Source organism: Tribolium madens, unplaced genomic scaffold, assembly GCF_015345945.1.
Source record: "Tribolium madens isolate multiple individuals breed KSU strain unplaced genomic scaffold, Tmad_KSU_1.1 Scaffold_1;HRSCAF=32;Tcas5.2_LG8, whole genome shotgun sequence".
NCBI lineage: Eukaryota > Metazoa > Arthropoda > Insecta > Coleoptera > Tenebrionidae > Tribolium > Tribolium madens.
Window position 1 is genome coordinate 2,496,802 of NW_025400984.1, and position 17,673 is coordinate 2,514,474.

General features: G+C 29.6%; 2 protein-coding genes across 6 annotated transcripts in view; one reads left to right on the plus strand and one right to left on the minus strand.

Moving 5' to 3' along the window:
* LOC123004448 overlaps positions 1–17,673 on the plus strand; it is a 62,062-nt gene that overhangs the window by 35,575 nt on the left and 8,814 nt on the right. The window lies entirely within an intron of this gene.
* The window catches only part of LOC123004450, a 64,785-nt gene that overhangs the window by 19,500 nt on the left and 27,612 nt on the right, over positions 1–17,673 (minus strand). For 3 of the 4 annotated variants that reach the window (XM_044397734.1, XM_044397732.1, XM_044397730.1), the window contains exons 2-9: positions 9,892–9,959; positions 9,740–9,840; positions 7,783–7,968; positions 7,557–7,671; positions 7,446–7,506; positions 4,662–4,794; positions 2,835–3,117; positions 190–350 (exon numbers count right to left, since the gene is read on the minus strand). In XM_044397734.1, the coding sequence (XP_044253669.1) occupies positions 190–350; positions 2,835–3,117; positions 4,662–4,794; positions 7,446–7,506; positions 7,557–7,671; positions 7,783–7,968; positions 9,740–9,840; positions 9,892–9,957 (1,106 nt within the window). In that variant the 5' untranslated portion in view covers positions 9,958–9,959. Of the gene's footprint in view, positions 1–189; positions 351–2,834; positions 3,118–4,661; positions 4,795–7,445; positions 7,507–7,556; positions 7,672–7,782; positions 7,969–9,739; positions 9,841–9,891; positions 9,960–10,129; positions 10,220–17,673 lie in introns of those variants that run through there. The other variant, XM_044397731.1, reaches the window with a different exon arrangement.

Sequence of the window (17,673 nt, forward strand, 5' to 3'; positions counted from 1 at the left end):
ATCAACAGTACAGAGTGCGTTTGTTTCAATTTCGTTTGTTTTCTTGGAAAATAGAGACCAAAAATTAAGTAGATAATTAATTAAGAAAATAAGGATGTTTTTCAATAAAACCCGCTTGTAAAAATTATCAGTTTTTTGCTGATACAGAAAGGAAACAAAAGATGATTGTGAAATTAATTTTTTACTTACTTTATAACAACAACTTGGACGGAATCTAATTGTGTCGAACAACGTTCGCCTTCTTTTTTGACGGTGATTTTGACAAAAATCTCGTTTTTGTAGAGTGAGCCTTTGATGCTACCAGAGACCGCGGTTTCTTCGTATTCGCCATGGTAGCCTTCATAGCCGAGCTAGATTAAACATTAACCATTAAAACATACGTAATAACTTGATTCCAGTGTTAGAACAAATAAAACCGACCAAAAAAAATTAGATACATAAACATTTTTTTAACTACTAGTTGTAAAAAGTATCATTTTATAGTTTGTCGAGAGGTTGTGAAGTTGTTTTTCTTCCCTAGTGCTCAATACACAGGTCCACAAAAAAACAAATAAAAATAAATAAAAAAAGCAGAAACCGCATGATAATAATATCATACAGAAAAATTACTGAATCGTGACTTTTATCGGTTTTTTGGGTTTTTTTCGATTATTGACCCCCCCAATTTTGACTTCAGATTCGTGTTTAGTGGGAAAAAATACGCCAGAAAATCATAGTCCGGCCTCCAGCACTCACCACTTTTTTTGTGGACCTGTGTAATTATTTTCATTATAGAACAAGGGCAATAATGGATTAGAGGTGAGTGAATACCTCTACCTATATCACAAGGTATTCGATTAATACAAATAGGCCTAGACTACTCAGAATACTATTATACTATTTTAAAACTATTATCATCACAAGAACAAACAAAAATATTTCGACATGCAATTAATGCAAAATCAAATAAAAAAGACCTAAACTTCCTCCTTAAAAAACTTCAGAATAATTCCACCTTTAATCTTCTGCCCATGTCAAAACTGTCAAAACAACTAATGGGTTTATTTCATGTTGAAATACTACTGTGATAGGGGAAATTTTAACACTTTTACCTTTTTCTTTGTATTTTCTTTGTTATTTTAACAAATATTTCATATTATGAAATTAGTTGCAAAAGTACTTCTTACAATCTCGAACCTAAACATTAGTTGGTACTTCTGTAAAAAATAATAAAGGTTCAAAGCGATCCTTCATAGAATTATATTTAGATTATTTCAACTGGACGATCAGGTCAGAAATGAAATGAAGAATTCGAAATTATACGATGGGTTTCTCATTCGCCTCATCTAAATCCAAAGTTCGCGAACGAAATTTAAAATAAAAAAATTGGCGCAGCACGTTAATAACGTTTGGGACCATTTCCGCTACTCACAAATTTGCCAAAATTTGGTGGATATTATGCATGAACGACTTCATTAATGTTTAGCCAACAATATACACATTACTGATATTAATTAGTGATTATGCATAAAATATTTGTAAAATCTATAATTTTTGCCTTTTATTGAAATAAATAAAATTAATTATTTTAATTTAAAACAATTTTTGTCTTTAATTATAATAATTATTAATAAAATAATATCTCATGCTTTGAAGTTTTATTATTTTTCATGAATGAGAGCAACAAATCTTTTCAGAATGTTATTGTATTGTCGATAATACCAATTATAATAATTAATTAATTAATTGTCAAAGTTACAATTCTGTCAAAAAAATTAAACCGCCATTATGGAGGGACTTAAAAAGCAGAGAAAAACCCCAAAATCAAGAAAAAATTTACTTTTATTTCCACTGAGACAGAATAATGACGTTTTAAAATTACAAATTTGCTCGTTTCAGCATAACACACCGTATAACACACTTTACACACGTTTAATTATATTAACTATCATTGATGAAATAATATCACCTGACAAGATTTACTTAAAAGAAATGTTGAGGCCAAATGCAAAAGCATTTTTATTACTTTCTCCTCGCAGATGGTTTATAAGTGCGGTTAGATAGGAGGACTCAAATAATGAGGGTAGGTTTATGGACATGTCATTTTCAACTTTTCTGAGTGTACAAAAATAACATAACTTCATTTACTATAAAAAAATAATACTTCCAATTTAAGTTAATAACTCAGATAAGTAATTAATTACTGTAGTACTGTAAATTAACAAAAATAATAGTTGTGAATTATGACATGCTATGTCTGAAGCAACATGTCCATTAGGTAAGGTTATATTTTTCACCGTTGTATTTCTGGGTAATAAATGTGCTAGTAGTGAAAAAAATGTTATATACAACAAACAATACTGTAGAGAAGATTTTTATAGCCTCGAATCTTTAATTGTCTCGATGCTACGCATCTCGGGTAATAAACAGCTCGGCTATAAAAAATTTCTTCTCTAACTTGTGATATAATATACTTGATTTAATAATATATAATATACTTGATTTGAGTTATTGAACTGACTTTAATATTAAAAATTCGACAATTTAAGTCAAAGCAAAGATAGTGTTAAAAATTGTTTAGAATTGTAAAAAGTAGAAAAGAGGGAAAGTCTTAAATGGCAAACGGTATAAGTAAATCACTAAGCGACGCACAATTAGTCAGTACTGGGAATGAAAATTAAACAAAACTTAATAATTAAAACAAAATGTTTTATAAACTTTGCCTTGCAAGTTAATTAAAAGAGAATAGAAGAAAAGTAAAGACTGCGATGTTTAATAATATTAACATTAAAATTGTCACAGGAATGAAAAGAAAATGACTTGAAATTAAATTGTAAAAAATTTCTGTTTCTTACTTTAAACTCCCTCAAACTGATCCCTCCATATATCGTGAGTTTGTGTTTATCTTCGTACAAACTAAAACTGTGTATCCTCGTCAAAGTAGCGAGATCTTGCAAGAACCCTTCCCCGGTGCTGAAAGTCCCCTGCTGCACCCCCGAGACTTTCCCTTTGAAAACGACATCGAAGGGTGGCGTTTTCACCGTCCTCAACTTCTTCGCTACCAAATAGTCCTTCGCTGAACACAAAAGCGAATCCAGGAGTTTATTGGCTCGTGCCGCTTGTCCCTTGGCGTATTCTCTGGAGCAAATTAAACGATTTCTTGTCGACGTTATCTCGCATACAAAACGCTTGATGATAGCATAAAAGTGCCAGTAAAAATGCCAATTTTCGGTCTAATCAAGGTGGAAATTACCTCTGGACGATACTAACAATTTATGGCGAGTTCGAGTCGTTATTAGTGGGTACTTAGGGGCGGGTGACGGCTTATCGCGTGGTATAATTGTTGAGAGATGCTTTCCGGGTTGTTAATTAATGGTGAGTGGGCAATTAACGCGAGATTCGACGCCGGTGGTCATTAATACCATTCCCTTGTCTTAGAGACGGACGGGTGGATTTTATTCAGACTTGAATAATCGCTTTGCGTGTTAGAATTTATTGCGTTCGGAAAGAAAATTCTTGTCTTTAAATTCTACAGAATTGTTTAATAGGTAACCCATACACGATATTTTTAGTGTTTCACCTATGTTTAAAAATAGGCAAACTGTTTGAACAAAACTTTATTTCTTGTCAGAACAAAATTTTAGGTATTTAATCATTATTTTTCTCAATTATTTCTACACTATAGAAAATAATTTTGTTTTTTTTTTTCAAATGCATAAAGACGATTTTGTAATAACAAATAAAAGGGAGTTATTGATTTTTGAAAAGGCAGGTGCAAATTTTTTTAAATACAGAAATATTTCAAAAATGGCTAAATTTAGACATAGACAAGGTTGATAAAAACGTTCTTAGAATAACTTGAGTAATAAAAATCTATTTTATTCAATCCTCTATGTTAAAATTGAATTTTATCTACTCTTTTCTTCATGTTAAAATGAAATTTTATCGTCTAGATGATAAAAAATATATCTATTGTTGTATATCTGCGTTTGTTAGTTGGTAACGATTTTTGACATTTCATTGTTAAGTTTTACTTTGACATTTATAATTATAAATATCGACCAAATTGACTACAAAATTAGTGAAGATTGAATAAAATTTTATATTGTACACGACGATAAAATCTGAGAGCAATTTAGCGTCGAGGCGTCAGCCGAGATGCTAATATGCTCAAAAAGATAAAATTCATAAATAATAAATAACTACTTTTTCATTTTAATTGAAGTACAGACATACAGGGTGTTCGTTTTTCGAGCTCCACCATGGGGATCTCAGTTATTATAAGCGATACTAGGTCGGTTAAATTAGGGCAAAGTTGCGCATTTTTATGCTGTACAATAATCTAAAAGAATATTTAATGTGGCATTTTTAGTTTTTGAATTATTGGAAAAAAACGGAAATTTGTAATTTTCGTTTTTAATTTTTCAAGCGAAAACTAAAAAACTTATAGATGTTTTTAATTAGCACGTTCTTAAAGCACTTTATTACAAGGAATCTAAATCTGTCATGATATTTTCCAAGGCGTTCTTGATATCGGAATTACAACACTCAACTTGGGATTATCTTATGGACGCCATATTTTTTAGTTTTCGTTCGAAAAAATAAAAACGAAAATTACAAATTGATGAGAAAAAAGAGGCCAATTTTATTAGACCTTGGATTAAAAGTGTTAGAGTTTTTACCTGTATTCCTCGTCTCTGTCAACCAGAAGTTCAGTGACGGAAAACTCCACTACAACCTCCGCCAATTGCCTATGCAACAGGTTGGACAATATTTCAGTCAACTGAATCCACACCGTCTTGCCCAACGTCGCCTCTGAAAGAAAAATAAAGTGTTTCCACCGTTTAAAATTACATTACGGCCCTGTTCGTTGTTTGAAGAGTTCTTTAATATTTAGTGGATCGATGAATGGCTTATACACTTACTAGATTATTTTGTGATGCTTTTAAACGAATTATTTTCTCAAAAACCTGAGGCACTTTACTAAAGACATGGCTAATACAATACATTTAAACGAGTTCGTCGTATTCGAACCAAGTTGCAAAATGTATCCCATATTGTGTGTCCCCCGATAAGTGAAACGACTCTTGTAAAATGTAAAAAAATCTCGATTTAAATTTTAATTTTTTGAAGCTCAGGTACGCGTATTTTTGATTAAAGACTAATTTCTAATATAATTTTAGTTCTAAAAGATCAAGTATGCCTTAGACATTTTTTTAATTTATTTTTTTGATTTTTCTGTGGTGGTCAATGCAACAAGTTATTAAAAAAAAGTTGTTTCGAATCAACATCTAGGCCCGTATATCAAATTTCAAAAACATCGGTCAACTATGATTTTTAATTTTTTTAAGTTTATTAATTTACAAATCAAAGAATTTTATTTTTAACAGTTCTTTTATTACGGATCATTTAGATTATTAGTACTACATAACTTTTTGGCGCATCTGTTAATAAAAAGCAATTCTTAGAAAAAAATGAAAAATCATAGTTGGACGCTGATTTTGAAATTTGGTAAAGTCTGTCTATATTTGCTTGAATTTTAGGGAGCTAAAAGAACAACTTTTTGTCGTATTTCCCACATAACTGAAAATTGCCAAGATATCGATTTTTAGAACTAAAGTTATGTTAAAAATTAATCATTAACCAATGAGGGCTGAACCCCAAAAAATAAAAATTAAAATCTATTTTTTTTCCTTTTACAAAAGTAGTTTCACCAATTCGGGGGCACTGTATATAAATATGAATATGAAATTTTGTGTTAAATATAAAAATTTCTAATCTAGATTCTTATAAAAGTAATGAGTCACGCAATATTCATGTAGTTTTGTCAAATAAAGCCACCAAAATTAACATATTGAATTTTTTACATAATATGTTGTTATTTATTTGCAATCAAAAAATGAGTAATACCATACATGAACAAGTTTCATTTATTATATCATGTTTATTTAAAACAAACTAAACAATTAATTATAAACATTTATGCTCGTTTTAATCGTCTTAAAAAACTATTAGTTTATTTTTTAAAAACAGTTGCCAATAAAGTTTTGAAAAAATTTCTATAGTATTATTTACAAAAAATATTTCTTAGTATGGTGTAGGTATGTGAGTTACAAATTCAATTTTTATTTATCAAAATTATAAAATAGAATCTTAAAATCTGTTATTATACGTATGTGTTGAAAAAGACATACAGGGTGTATCAGAACTCTCGCCCCAGAGAAAAATTTCAAGTAAGATAAGATACCAGGAAAATGAAAAAAAATGTTTAAAAAATTCTATTTGCCAAAAAAATTTGACATTTATTTTTTGACATTTGACATATTTTATGTCCATTTAATGATACTAATATTCTTATATATGTTTTTTTATAATTATTTAGTAAAGGTAGAAAACTTTTGCCAATAATAGCCACAAATAACATTAAACAGAGTTAACAATTTAGGATACAGCTTCCTTGTTTCTTCTTCTAATAGCCTGTAGCAAAAAAACTTGGAAAACTATTTTTACAACAGAAATAGAGTCAAAGTGCAAAATTTAAACTCATAACTTCGAAATTTTTATACTTAGAATTTCTTAAATATTTTTATTTCGGTCGCAAGTTCTGGCGCACCTGTAAAATAAAAAAAGAAAAGCAAATTAACTATTTACTCGTATTTCAATTTTTAATAAAATTTACATTCTTTTACTCCTACAAACGGAAAATGCAGCATCACCTAGATGAGATTTTCCAGATTAAATTTAAGTCTTTTTATATAAATTCTTAATAATAAGGATGCTCTAAAAACTGATTAAAGAAACAAAGTCTTTAAATTTGACAACTGTTTTACCTCGTAGATATTTCGGTTTTAGTAGTAAACAATATTAGTGTCTAGTATGTAGCGTAGGTATCTAAATGCAAATTACTTTGTACTCACTCCATGCATCAAAGGCTTTAAATTGTTACAAAGACTTTAATTGTGTAGTCTAGTCTGGCTTATAATATGTTGACCTTTCGTCATGTGATTACAAGCGACAAAACAGTACTTGCATATCACACACACACACACAAAAATTGTCCCCAAAATACAGCGTGTTTCACACAACTTCACGAGGCTTGCACGCACCCAAATATACAAAAGTCACAGAACACTGGATACAAAAAATACACTTCTAACAATTTAATTTTTGGAAACCCAGTTGTCAAACTAATCACTGTTTCATTAATAGTCATAAACTGCAGTTTTTCAGAAACAATTATAATTTGTTCTATCAAGAGACGGCATGAATATGATTCTAGTTTATCTATCTTAATCACTAACTAACTAAAAACGTTGTAATTTTTTAAAGGGTGGACAAACTAGAGAAGATTATTCAATTTTTCAAAATTTGTAATCGAGTTTGTATCGGAATATGTATTATTGATTGCATCTTACAGGCGCAGGCCTCATAAAATTACGTGAAACACCCTGTATGTAAAAACTTACCGATATTTGAATTGGTAATCTCGTTTTGTACCTCATTTTCGCCATCCACGTGATAACTAACCTGAAACACCCCTATTATTCTCTTTTTTCCTCACGTCATCACCGTCTCACCCTAATAACAACATCCGTCGGTTCATATATAATATCATAATTCTGCGGAACGAAAGAATCCTGGTTGAGAAGGAGGCCGACTTTTCCGTTCGCTCGGACGTTGTTAAAGCCGATCCTGTAAAAGCGACCTTTCGATTAACGAATTCCATTAAAAATAAATCTCTCCGGAGATTTGAAACGACCAATGAAAAATTGGGATTTACTGCCAGTTTCGGTTGTAACTTACACGATTCGGCCAACGTGAGATACTGGTAACCATCGTCTGAGTGTGGTGTTGTTGGCTTCATATTCGCCCTCGATCCGCAAATTGCCCAGGTTTAGGCTTAAGTCTAGGCATGACATCGGTAGGTCGCTGGACATGTCCAGGATGCGGAAGTCCGGAATCCAGGCAAATTTCAGGTTGCGCAGCTCGCTGCAATGGACTAGTTCTGTTATCACAGGTTTTAAATACCACACCTTAATTCAATTTTTATCAAAGCGCCTGTGACTTTGAAATTAAGTTGGCAACACTAAGTAATTTAGAAACAGAGAATATGAAAATTAATAAGGCTCACGTGTTTTGCCACGGACAATTTGATCATTTTTTGACTATTTGGAAAAACGTCAATGATACAAAACTGTAGATACCTGTAATAATTTTTATTCACAATCAATAATGTAATATGGCTATTACTAACCTTTTAAAGGTTGGGAAACACATCATTATATCTCTTGAGGAGTAACAACATTACTTCTCTTGGGCGGTAATATGCAGGATTGCCAACATTAAAATAGGATTGCCAACGTTAAAATTACAAAAATACCGGGAATTTTTTCTTTCAAATTGTCAAGTTACGCATAATATTTTGCTAAATTGGTATTCAATTGCTTCTGTAGCAGTTTTTCTTACTTCTGGGGGAGCGCATTACTCCATTTCAACAATTTTAATATCAGATTCACACATTATTTCAATATTTTTTTTGACATTTCTGAAATGTCAAAAGTCAAACGCCATTTTAGATGGCCTACTACGTTTGGCCCTTAAATTTGTTAGAATTTTATTTTATTCAAATTTTTGATTAAAAATAAAAAAAAATTGTGAATAAAGTAGCAGACAAACCTCGGTAGTAATGGCATTATACATCGTATACATAAGCACTCGGGGTAATGCCATATTTACCACCTCGCTTGTAATGTACTATTATCGGTTTCTGTCTGTTAAGAGCAATGTTACATGCACAAAAATAGTCTGGTAACTATGGCATAACCTTATTGATTGCTGTAAAATTTTACAATATTGAATTGTCAATTTTACAATATCCATATGTCATTTTTACTGACATATCGATATTGTAAAATTGTAAACTCGCTCGGATTTCAAACTGACCTCTGCAGCTGTCATTACATCCTAGAATTTTTGGATTTAATTTGTTCCAATTTTTGGCTTATTCGACAGAAACCGATAAAATCTTGAACAAACTTAGGATGTAATAATGTCATAACGTAACAGCCTTAGTTGTCTTAAAATCCTCGATACTCGGTCGGATTTCAAACTGACATCTGCAGCTGTTATGACATTCATTACATCCTAGGTATGTTAATAGGTATAGTAGAGACTGTTCCGGCTAAACCCCACATTAGAAATATTGGAAGTTTTAACAATAACATTTATTTAAAATTTTGTTAACAGTTATAATTGGTTAGGTCCCTGCTCAATGAAAATATTTTCAAGATGGCGGCACTTCCGGTTACACCGGAAGTGGGTAGCAACTTTGTTATTTTAAATAGAAAGCTATGTATCAGCGTTCTCTATACCTAAGTTTAACCGTTTTCGAAATATTTAGACTTTTTTGGAATTTTTTGAATATGCACCTTCCTATTCAAAAATCGATAACTCTACTATTTTAATACTTCTAATGTGGGGTTTAGCCGGAACAGCCTGTATATTTTCATTTTCCCAAGTAACTTATATTAAAATTAATTATTTTAAAAATGGCTTAAAACAATTTCCTAGTACGCTAGATTAAAATACTGCAGCAAGTTTTAGTTTTGTTTGCAGTCGTTACTTCACATAAACTTAATTAAGTATGGAATCATTACTCAGTACAACTCCCGCAGTTTCTAGCGCACTAATAAATGAACTACAAACTTTTATCAAAATTATTTCTAATCCAGCGTTAGTCTAAATAAAGAAAACAACGTACATTTTGGTATCATCTATTGACAAGAGAACGTCGTCGAGTTGATGAATATTCCGCCCAGAGTTTTGCATTCTTTGTAACCTGACCCCTTCATTCCTGAAAGCCTGATTCACACCATTTCAATTAAATAAATTTTTAACAAAAACACCACTTACCCGCTTCAGATTTTCATCAAAGTTTGGAGTAATTTCCAGTAAAAGTTTTTTGATTTCGCTAGGCATATCTGTGGAAAACATTTTTATCAAGAATTAGGTAGAGAAACTTAGTGTTGTTTGATTTTTACAATTATGTCACATTATACTTGAGATTAGATAACAATTAACAATATTCTAGTACACAGACTTGATAAAAGTGTAAAATAGGTCGTGTGTGTTGCATTTCCTGTTTTTTTACCTATCGGTTGGTGATGCGATATTTGAATTATTTGAATTGTAAATAAAACAACATATGGGACGTTGGACTTCATTCTGAACTGAATTAATTTGCAATTGCTGACGATATCTGTTTTAATATGTTATCAGGATGAGTTATTTATAGATTAGCAATATTTTTATTGCGGCTCACCATGATTATGATGTTGTTTTAAGAATTAATCCAAATAAATTAAACACAGTAGCTATTTTTAAACCTGGTAATAATCAGGAAATAAAATAAAAAAACTATTATTTCGAATTTTGAAATCTATTGTTTCGATGTTTTTTTTTTACTTATTTGTCTTGGTTTTTTTTATATAAAAACGCGTTTTAAGTAAACAGTTCTAAAGACGGAAAAATAACTCAACTTGCTTTATTTAAATTTTTATACTTTATGAGATAAGTCCATTTTATGGTCGAAAAATTAAATGCAATATAAAGTAAGTTTATATCTTTTGAAGAGTTAATTTATTTAAATGTTTTACATTGCTAATAGTCGGTAAATTTTTTTATCTTTGCGAAAAAATTTATGCAACATTTTTATCTTATTATTATTTTTTTAATATAAGAAAATTTTTTCTGTGACTCTTTTTTATTCTATTTTTTTTTAAACAATGTAGTATATTTTGAAGAGCTAACGCCGGAGATGATATTTGATTATAATTTTAGTTGATGAAGTTTAAGGTTGTGCAAAAAAGTTAAATTTATTCGGTGACTAAATCCTTCCATTTCTTAAAAACTCTAAACATTCGAATAAGATAAGTTAGGGTAATTTCGTATCTTTTGTCCTCTTCTGCACAACTATTAATGTCATCCTGCATTTTTGTTTATACCTACATATTCTTATAGAAAAAATATGATAGGAAGAAATCATATTGTATTAAAAATATGCAACATAAAGATTATCTCAAGAAAAGTTTGCTTCCTAACTATGATAAGAAACATTGCACAATACTTATCTTTATCAAAACTTAATCATTTAAAAAAAGTAGAAGTAGTAAATCTTTTTACGTACTATTTTATTGAGTTCGGAAAAGACTTATTTTCAAATGAGTCCCTAAAACAGCTATTTTCAGGAGCATATAGTACACTACTTTTTTACCATATTTAACTATTTTTAAAAACAATTGATTTTTTAACTCTCAGAAGTATGTTTTTCTGATATTTGAATTTTATTCCGTAGTAAATATGATTTTTTTTAACAATTTAAACAAAGATAAGTACAGTACTTACTATTCCTACTGCAATAAAATTAGCTTTAATAAAAAAATGGTTATTTTAGGTACTCAGTCCCCAAAAATAGTTTTTCCGGACGAAAAAGTCAATGTGGTTAATATGGTGGCAATTTTTTTTTAACTAATAAGAGGTGTGAATTCGTTTTTTGAGAATTTTAACAAAAAATATTGTTTGGAAGACGTAACTAAAACGTTTTTGCGGACTCATGTGCTATTTCAGAATCGGCTTGAAACGAATTTTGAACTTCCAGAATATTTTTATTGTTCACCTCGAAGAGGACTTTTAGTGTGTTTACCTTCTAACTAGACTAAATACAGGCCTGCAATTAAAAATTCTGTTCCCAACCATATGTATTCTACAACCCCTTTTGGAGCATTTATTATTCACTAGTCTGCAAGTGTAAATAAAACAATTTTTTTTCAAAAACGTTAGAACGTAGAATATTAAAATATATTCGAAACTTTCCCTACTCTCACGATATATCAGACTAAAATAACATCTCAATAAACATAACGTTTTTATTAAAAACTGTTTTTCCATATTTTTACACACGCAATATTGATCCAAGTAGAGCAAATAGACCACATCTAATTACTACTGATGTCAAAAGAACATTTTCTTTAGATACATCTACATTATACTTAATTATTGAACGAAAAATCTTCCAACTGCAAGGACAAAGTCTAAAATGTCAATTTGAATTTTTACTAGAATTGGTCTGGAACACTAATAATAATTTACATAATGTTACTCTCAAATGCTTTTCTTCGACATGTCTTGAAGATAATCCACACATTTTAAATAAGTTTTCTATTTGACAAGAATAGAGGCAAAACGTAAATTTTTTTCGAATCCTATTTTTGTGATTGATATTCTTCTAAAACGACCCTATTTCGAACATTCCGGTAACATTAATAATACATAATTTGATGGAGTTCACTTTATTGTAACATTTTTGACCACTACTAGTTTCGTTTTCACTCCACTTGCTAATTGTACTCCGCCTGTTATTGACTAAAATCTAAATATTTAACGCCGATTTAACAAAATTACAAGGTGGAATATTTGTTACTTATATTGTTTGAGGATTTGCTAGTTTTTCTTCCAAAACAGATTGCAACGAAAATGAATATTAATAAGTGAAGATTGATTTCCCTTTTAAATTGTGTACTAACATTGACATTTACTTGGCCTAGTTTAGTGGTAACATTCAAAAAAATAAAAGGTTATGAAACACTTCCGTTAAATAATTTATAAACAAAAAATATGGTGTCCTGTTAATTTACAGTTTTTGATTTATTAAAAAGCTTTCTAAAAAATGTTACTGTGCTCTTTTTGTATCAATCTGTAAAGGATTATCCGTTATCATTGAAATAATTCCTTGTGAGTACATTAAAGTTTTTCTCCTTTGTAAGCTGATTTCGTTCCTTTACTTTCTTTGTAAAGCCCATAAAAATCAATTATTTTATATTCGGACTCTCAACGATAATAATAACCTACTTTATTTTATGATCTCCAAGTTTGAAAAGAGCATTCAAGCAAAGGCGTGGATATTTGGCTATTGTAACAGACGCTTATCTCATAACTCCAGATTTTGATTTCACAAATAGAAATTCTGTAAGCTTTTCAAAAACAGAAAAAATAGAGTATTTCAGGTTTTAAATAACTTCCCAATCACGCATTCGACTCACAAACATTTTCCTTATTTAAGCAATCTGGGAACGTCTTTCACATTATTAGAAAGTGTCTCTACTGCCTTCTTAATGAAATTCATGAAAATCAGTCGATCCATTATTGAAGTTACATCAGCATACCCACACGCAATTTCCCCCGACTGAAAAAATCCAGGGTTTCACTTATTTATTATTGTTATTTCCGTCTCAAGGGTCACGTTCACTGTATTTTTCAAGCAATTTATTATTGATAAGGTGACAACAAAGCGAAGAACAAGCCATTTGCGACGAAAACAATCCGAAAAACAGACTGTTAGCAACAAATGGGATTAATTTTTAATCCAAAACGCATTTTGTCGGAACAGTAAAAAAAACGAAAACACTTATTAATGTACAGAATAGCTTACCTATGACAAAATGTACCATTTGTTCAATTAAATTTCTGATCAAAGAGTAACTTTGAAATTAAGTTGGCAACATTGAATAATACCTAAAGTAACAGTATGTCACTATTGTGATTGTTGATATTATAATTTTATAATCAATTGTCATTACAATTATCTCTACATTATTCAATGTTGCCAACTAAATTTCAAAATTACAGCCCACTTTGATTAGGCATTTACTTAACGCATCAAATGAAATTCAGATTAAATAAGGAACCTATTGAATCTCAAATGTAAAAATTATTATTCTAAAATTAATTCTACTCACTGAAAACTTAAAATTCCATAGCATCTGAAGAAAAATCAAATTAAATTCCCCAACATGTAAACGCATTTTGTCGGAACAGTAAAAACAAAACAAAACACTGATTAATGTATAGAATAGCTTACTTATGAACAAAATGTACCATTTGTGCAATTAAATTTTGGATCAAAGAAGCCTGTAACTTTGAAATTAAGTTGGCAACATTGAATAATACCTAAAGTGACGGTATGTCACTGTTGTGATTGTTGATATTAAGTAGGCTCAAATGTAACAATTTTATAATCAAATGTCATTACAATTATCTCTACATTATTCAATGTTGCCAACTTAATTTCAAAATTACAGCCCACTGTGATTAGGCATTTACTTGAACGTATCAAATGAAATTCAGATTAAATAAAAAACCTATTGAATCCCAAATGTAAAAATTATTATTCTAAAATTAATTCAAGTTACTGAAAACTTAAAATTCCATAGCATCTGAAGAAAAATCAAATTAAATTTCCCAACATGTAAACGCATTTCGTCGGAACAGTTAAAACAAAACAAAACACTGATTAATGTATAGAATAGCTTACCTATGAACAAAATGTACCATTTGTTCAATTAAATTTTTGATCAAAGAAGCCTGTAACATTGAAATTAAGTTGGCAACATTGAATAATACCTAAAGTGACGGTATGTCACTATTGTGATTGTTGATATTAAGTAGGCTCAAATGTCACAATTACAAATGTCATTACAATTATCTCTACATTATTCAATGTTGCCAACTTAATTTCAAAATTACAGCCCACTTTGATTAGGCATTTACTTGAACGCATCAAATGAAATTCAGATTAAATAAGAAACCTCTTGAATCCCAAATGTAAAAATTATTATTCTAAAATTAATTCTAGTCACTGAAAACTTAAAATTCCATGGCATCTGAAGAAAAATCAAATTAAATTTCCCAACATGTAAACAAACTGAAACTACTCAGGTCCATTTTTCTTATTCACGTTTTAAAATATCCATATCGTCTCCCGGGTCCAAAACCAATCCCGCCAAATAATTAATTTAAGGAGAAAACAAATGTAATTACTGTAGTACACGATACCTTTCATGTCTTTATAAAATATGCAACAAAATCGTTTTTTATAATCGATAAATTCGAATTTTGATAGGCTCTCAACGCACATCCTTGACCTGTCAGAGTGTCATCGATTTGTCGATGCTAAATTCGGTTTAATGACGTCACACAGTGGTGGGATAAGTGACATTTTTCTACTTTTCCATAATTGATTCAACGCTAATTGGTGACTTCCGATTTGGGAACGGTTGAGGGTAATCGAATTGTCGGGCACTCCTTGTGCTGATGACCTAATTACGTTGGGGTTAAGATGAGCTTCTGGATAAATCTCTGTTTCGTACACATGTTGCACAAGCTCCTCCGATTTCTGAACCAAATCCATAGGAATGCAAATTTAAATTGAAATAAATGAATAAATGTAAATTTTGCTAACCAACTTTTTCTAGTCTAATTTCAAGACCGAAAGTGTGGAAAAGCACTTACAATGTTTGAAAATTTTATAAAATTAGATCTTTGTGAGACGTTCTAGTTGCCAGCGAATAAAACACAACTTGCACAACAAATTGAAAAGTTTGAAATGTTGTTACAAAAGCATGGGTTGCATTTCAATAAAAAGCATCCGTTGTAAATTTATTTACAAGAACTTTTTCTGCTTCAAAAGAACTGAAAACTTGGCTGAAGTAAACAGTGTGACAAATATTAATATAAAACTCTAAATTTTGAATTAAAACAACTATTGTTTATTTATCTTAAATAAAAATTGTGTTATGATTTTTAACAGCTAGTGTGAGACAAAGATAGATCAATTTCAAACCTATAACAGCAACACGTTCAAAATTCTATGTTCTTACAGCGATAGATTGGTCTTTTTAAATCCCATAAGAACGATAAAATTTGCAAAAAAACAGGAAAAGAATGTGTTTTTTGTATTTTTATAATAAGTGATTAATCAATTTATTGATTAGAGTGGGTTGTGGCTTTGAAATTAAGTTGGCAACTTTGAATAATGTAGAGATAATTGTAAGAAAACATTTATAAGCACCATTTAACTGTTAGTAAGTTTTCTAGCCTGCGATATGAGTTTTGTAAAAAATGTAACTAAAAAATAAATTATTATAAGTAAGAGTTATTTATTATCCAAGACGATAAAGAAATTGTTTATCTACGAGTAAAAAGGTGAAGTTTACGAGTGACGAAGTCACGAGTGGACTTTTTCACGAGTAGATAAACAATCTTTATCGTCGTGTATAATGTTTCGTTTTATTTTGTATTCACCTACCAGAATTTCTTGAATATAAACAGTATGTAGATAAAAATTATTTTATTTCACTAGACTATAAAAACTACTTTATCCACTGGAATTAGTTGATAAAATATAAACAGTAGATGAAAATTACTTTATTTCACTAGACGATAAAAGACTGCTTTATCTACTGAAATTAGTTGAAAAAGCACTCTTTAACAATGAGTACAAAATAAAATAATTTTAATATTGATTTTTATTAGAGATTGGAATTTAAGAACACTTTATTACAAAACCTCTTGATTCAAAAGTTTGTTTAAAAATTGTTTAAATGATGGGTTATAACTTAGTTTAATTACTTTGTAAAGGTTTTAGTTTAATATCCATTGTGACAAAAACAATAGCAAATAAAACAGTTTCCAAGATTAACTATTCGTTCTGAAAATAAAACTTAAAGTTTTACAGTGCTTTTAAAAAGTCGAATTTATAAAATAATTGAGAGGATGGTTTATGCTTAATTGCTATAATTATTATTTTAAAAGATGAAAAAAAATTGTGAAAGTTTATCGGAGTAGGAGCAAAAGTTAACATTTAACAAACTTCATCATTTTTTAATGTTTACAAAATGCCACAGCGTTAAATTCTGTACTTTCTTTTATGCAGATAAAAGAAAAAAATTGTTCTAGCTGTCTTAGTTTTTGTGTAAATTTTTTTTTAAAGTGCATGTTTTCGTTAAAAAAACGTCTTATTTCTAAAATTAAGCAAAATCGACTAATAAAAGTTTAGCGTAAAAACATTGATTTAAAAGGCTACATCCAAAAATGCCAAGAAACACACGGTGTTCCATTTAAAAAAAAAATCAAGTTTGTGTCGGAACTTATTTTTGGGACATGCTGTATAGTTGAAAATAATTTTAGGTGATGCTCTAGATTAGTATCTAACAATGTCCTATACATTTTTTTTTAATTTTGCCATTTAACTAGTGGAGTTTTTCAACTCGCTGAGACCAATACATTCAATTGCAATTTTAAGAGTAAAACGCGATATCAAGAAGCTTGTCTATATCAAAAAACATAAAAAAATTCGGTTCACTCAATTCCAATTTATTTTAAGTGTAAAAATCTGTATTTTATTCATTTTTTCCCCTAATGAATAAATATCTTCATGATTAAAGCGAATTGTATAGCTAAAATCAATAAAATTTAGACTTGTAACAACCTAGTTTTCTATTCTCCTGTATGATGATTTCCTAAAAAAGGAAATGGGCGTCTCAAGATAATTTCCTCTCTAAAATTATTACAAAACCTCTTGAATCAAAAATTTGTTTAAAAAAAATGTTTAAATGATGTGTTATGACTTAATTTAATTAGTTTGTAAAGCTTCCAGTTTAATATCCATTGTGACAGGAACAATAGCAAATAAAACAGTTCTGAAAATAAAAAAAGTTTTACAGTGCGTTTAAAAAAGTCGAATTTATAAAATAAATGAGAGGATGGTTTATGCTTAATTGCTATAATTATTATTTTAAAATATGACTAAAAATAATTGTGAAATTTTGTCGGAGTAGGAGCAACAGGTTTCTCCAGTTC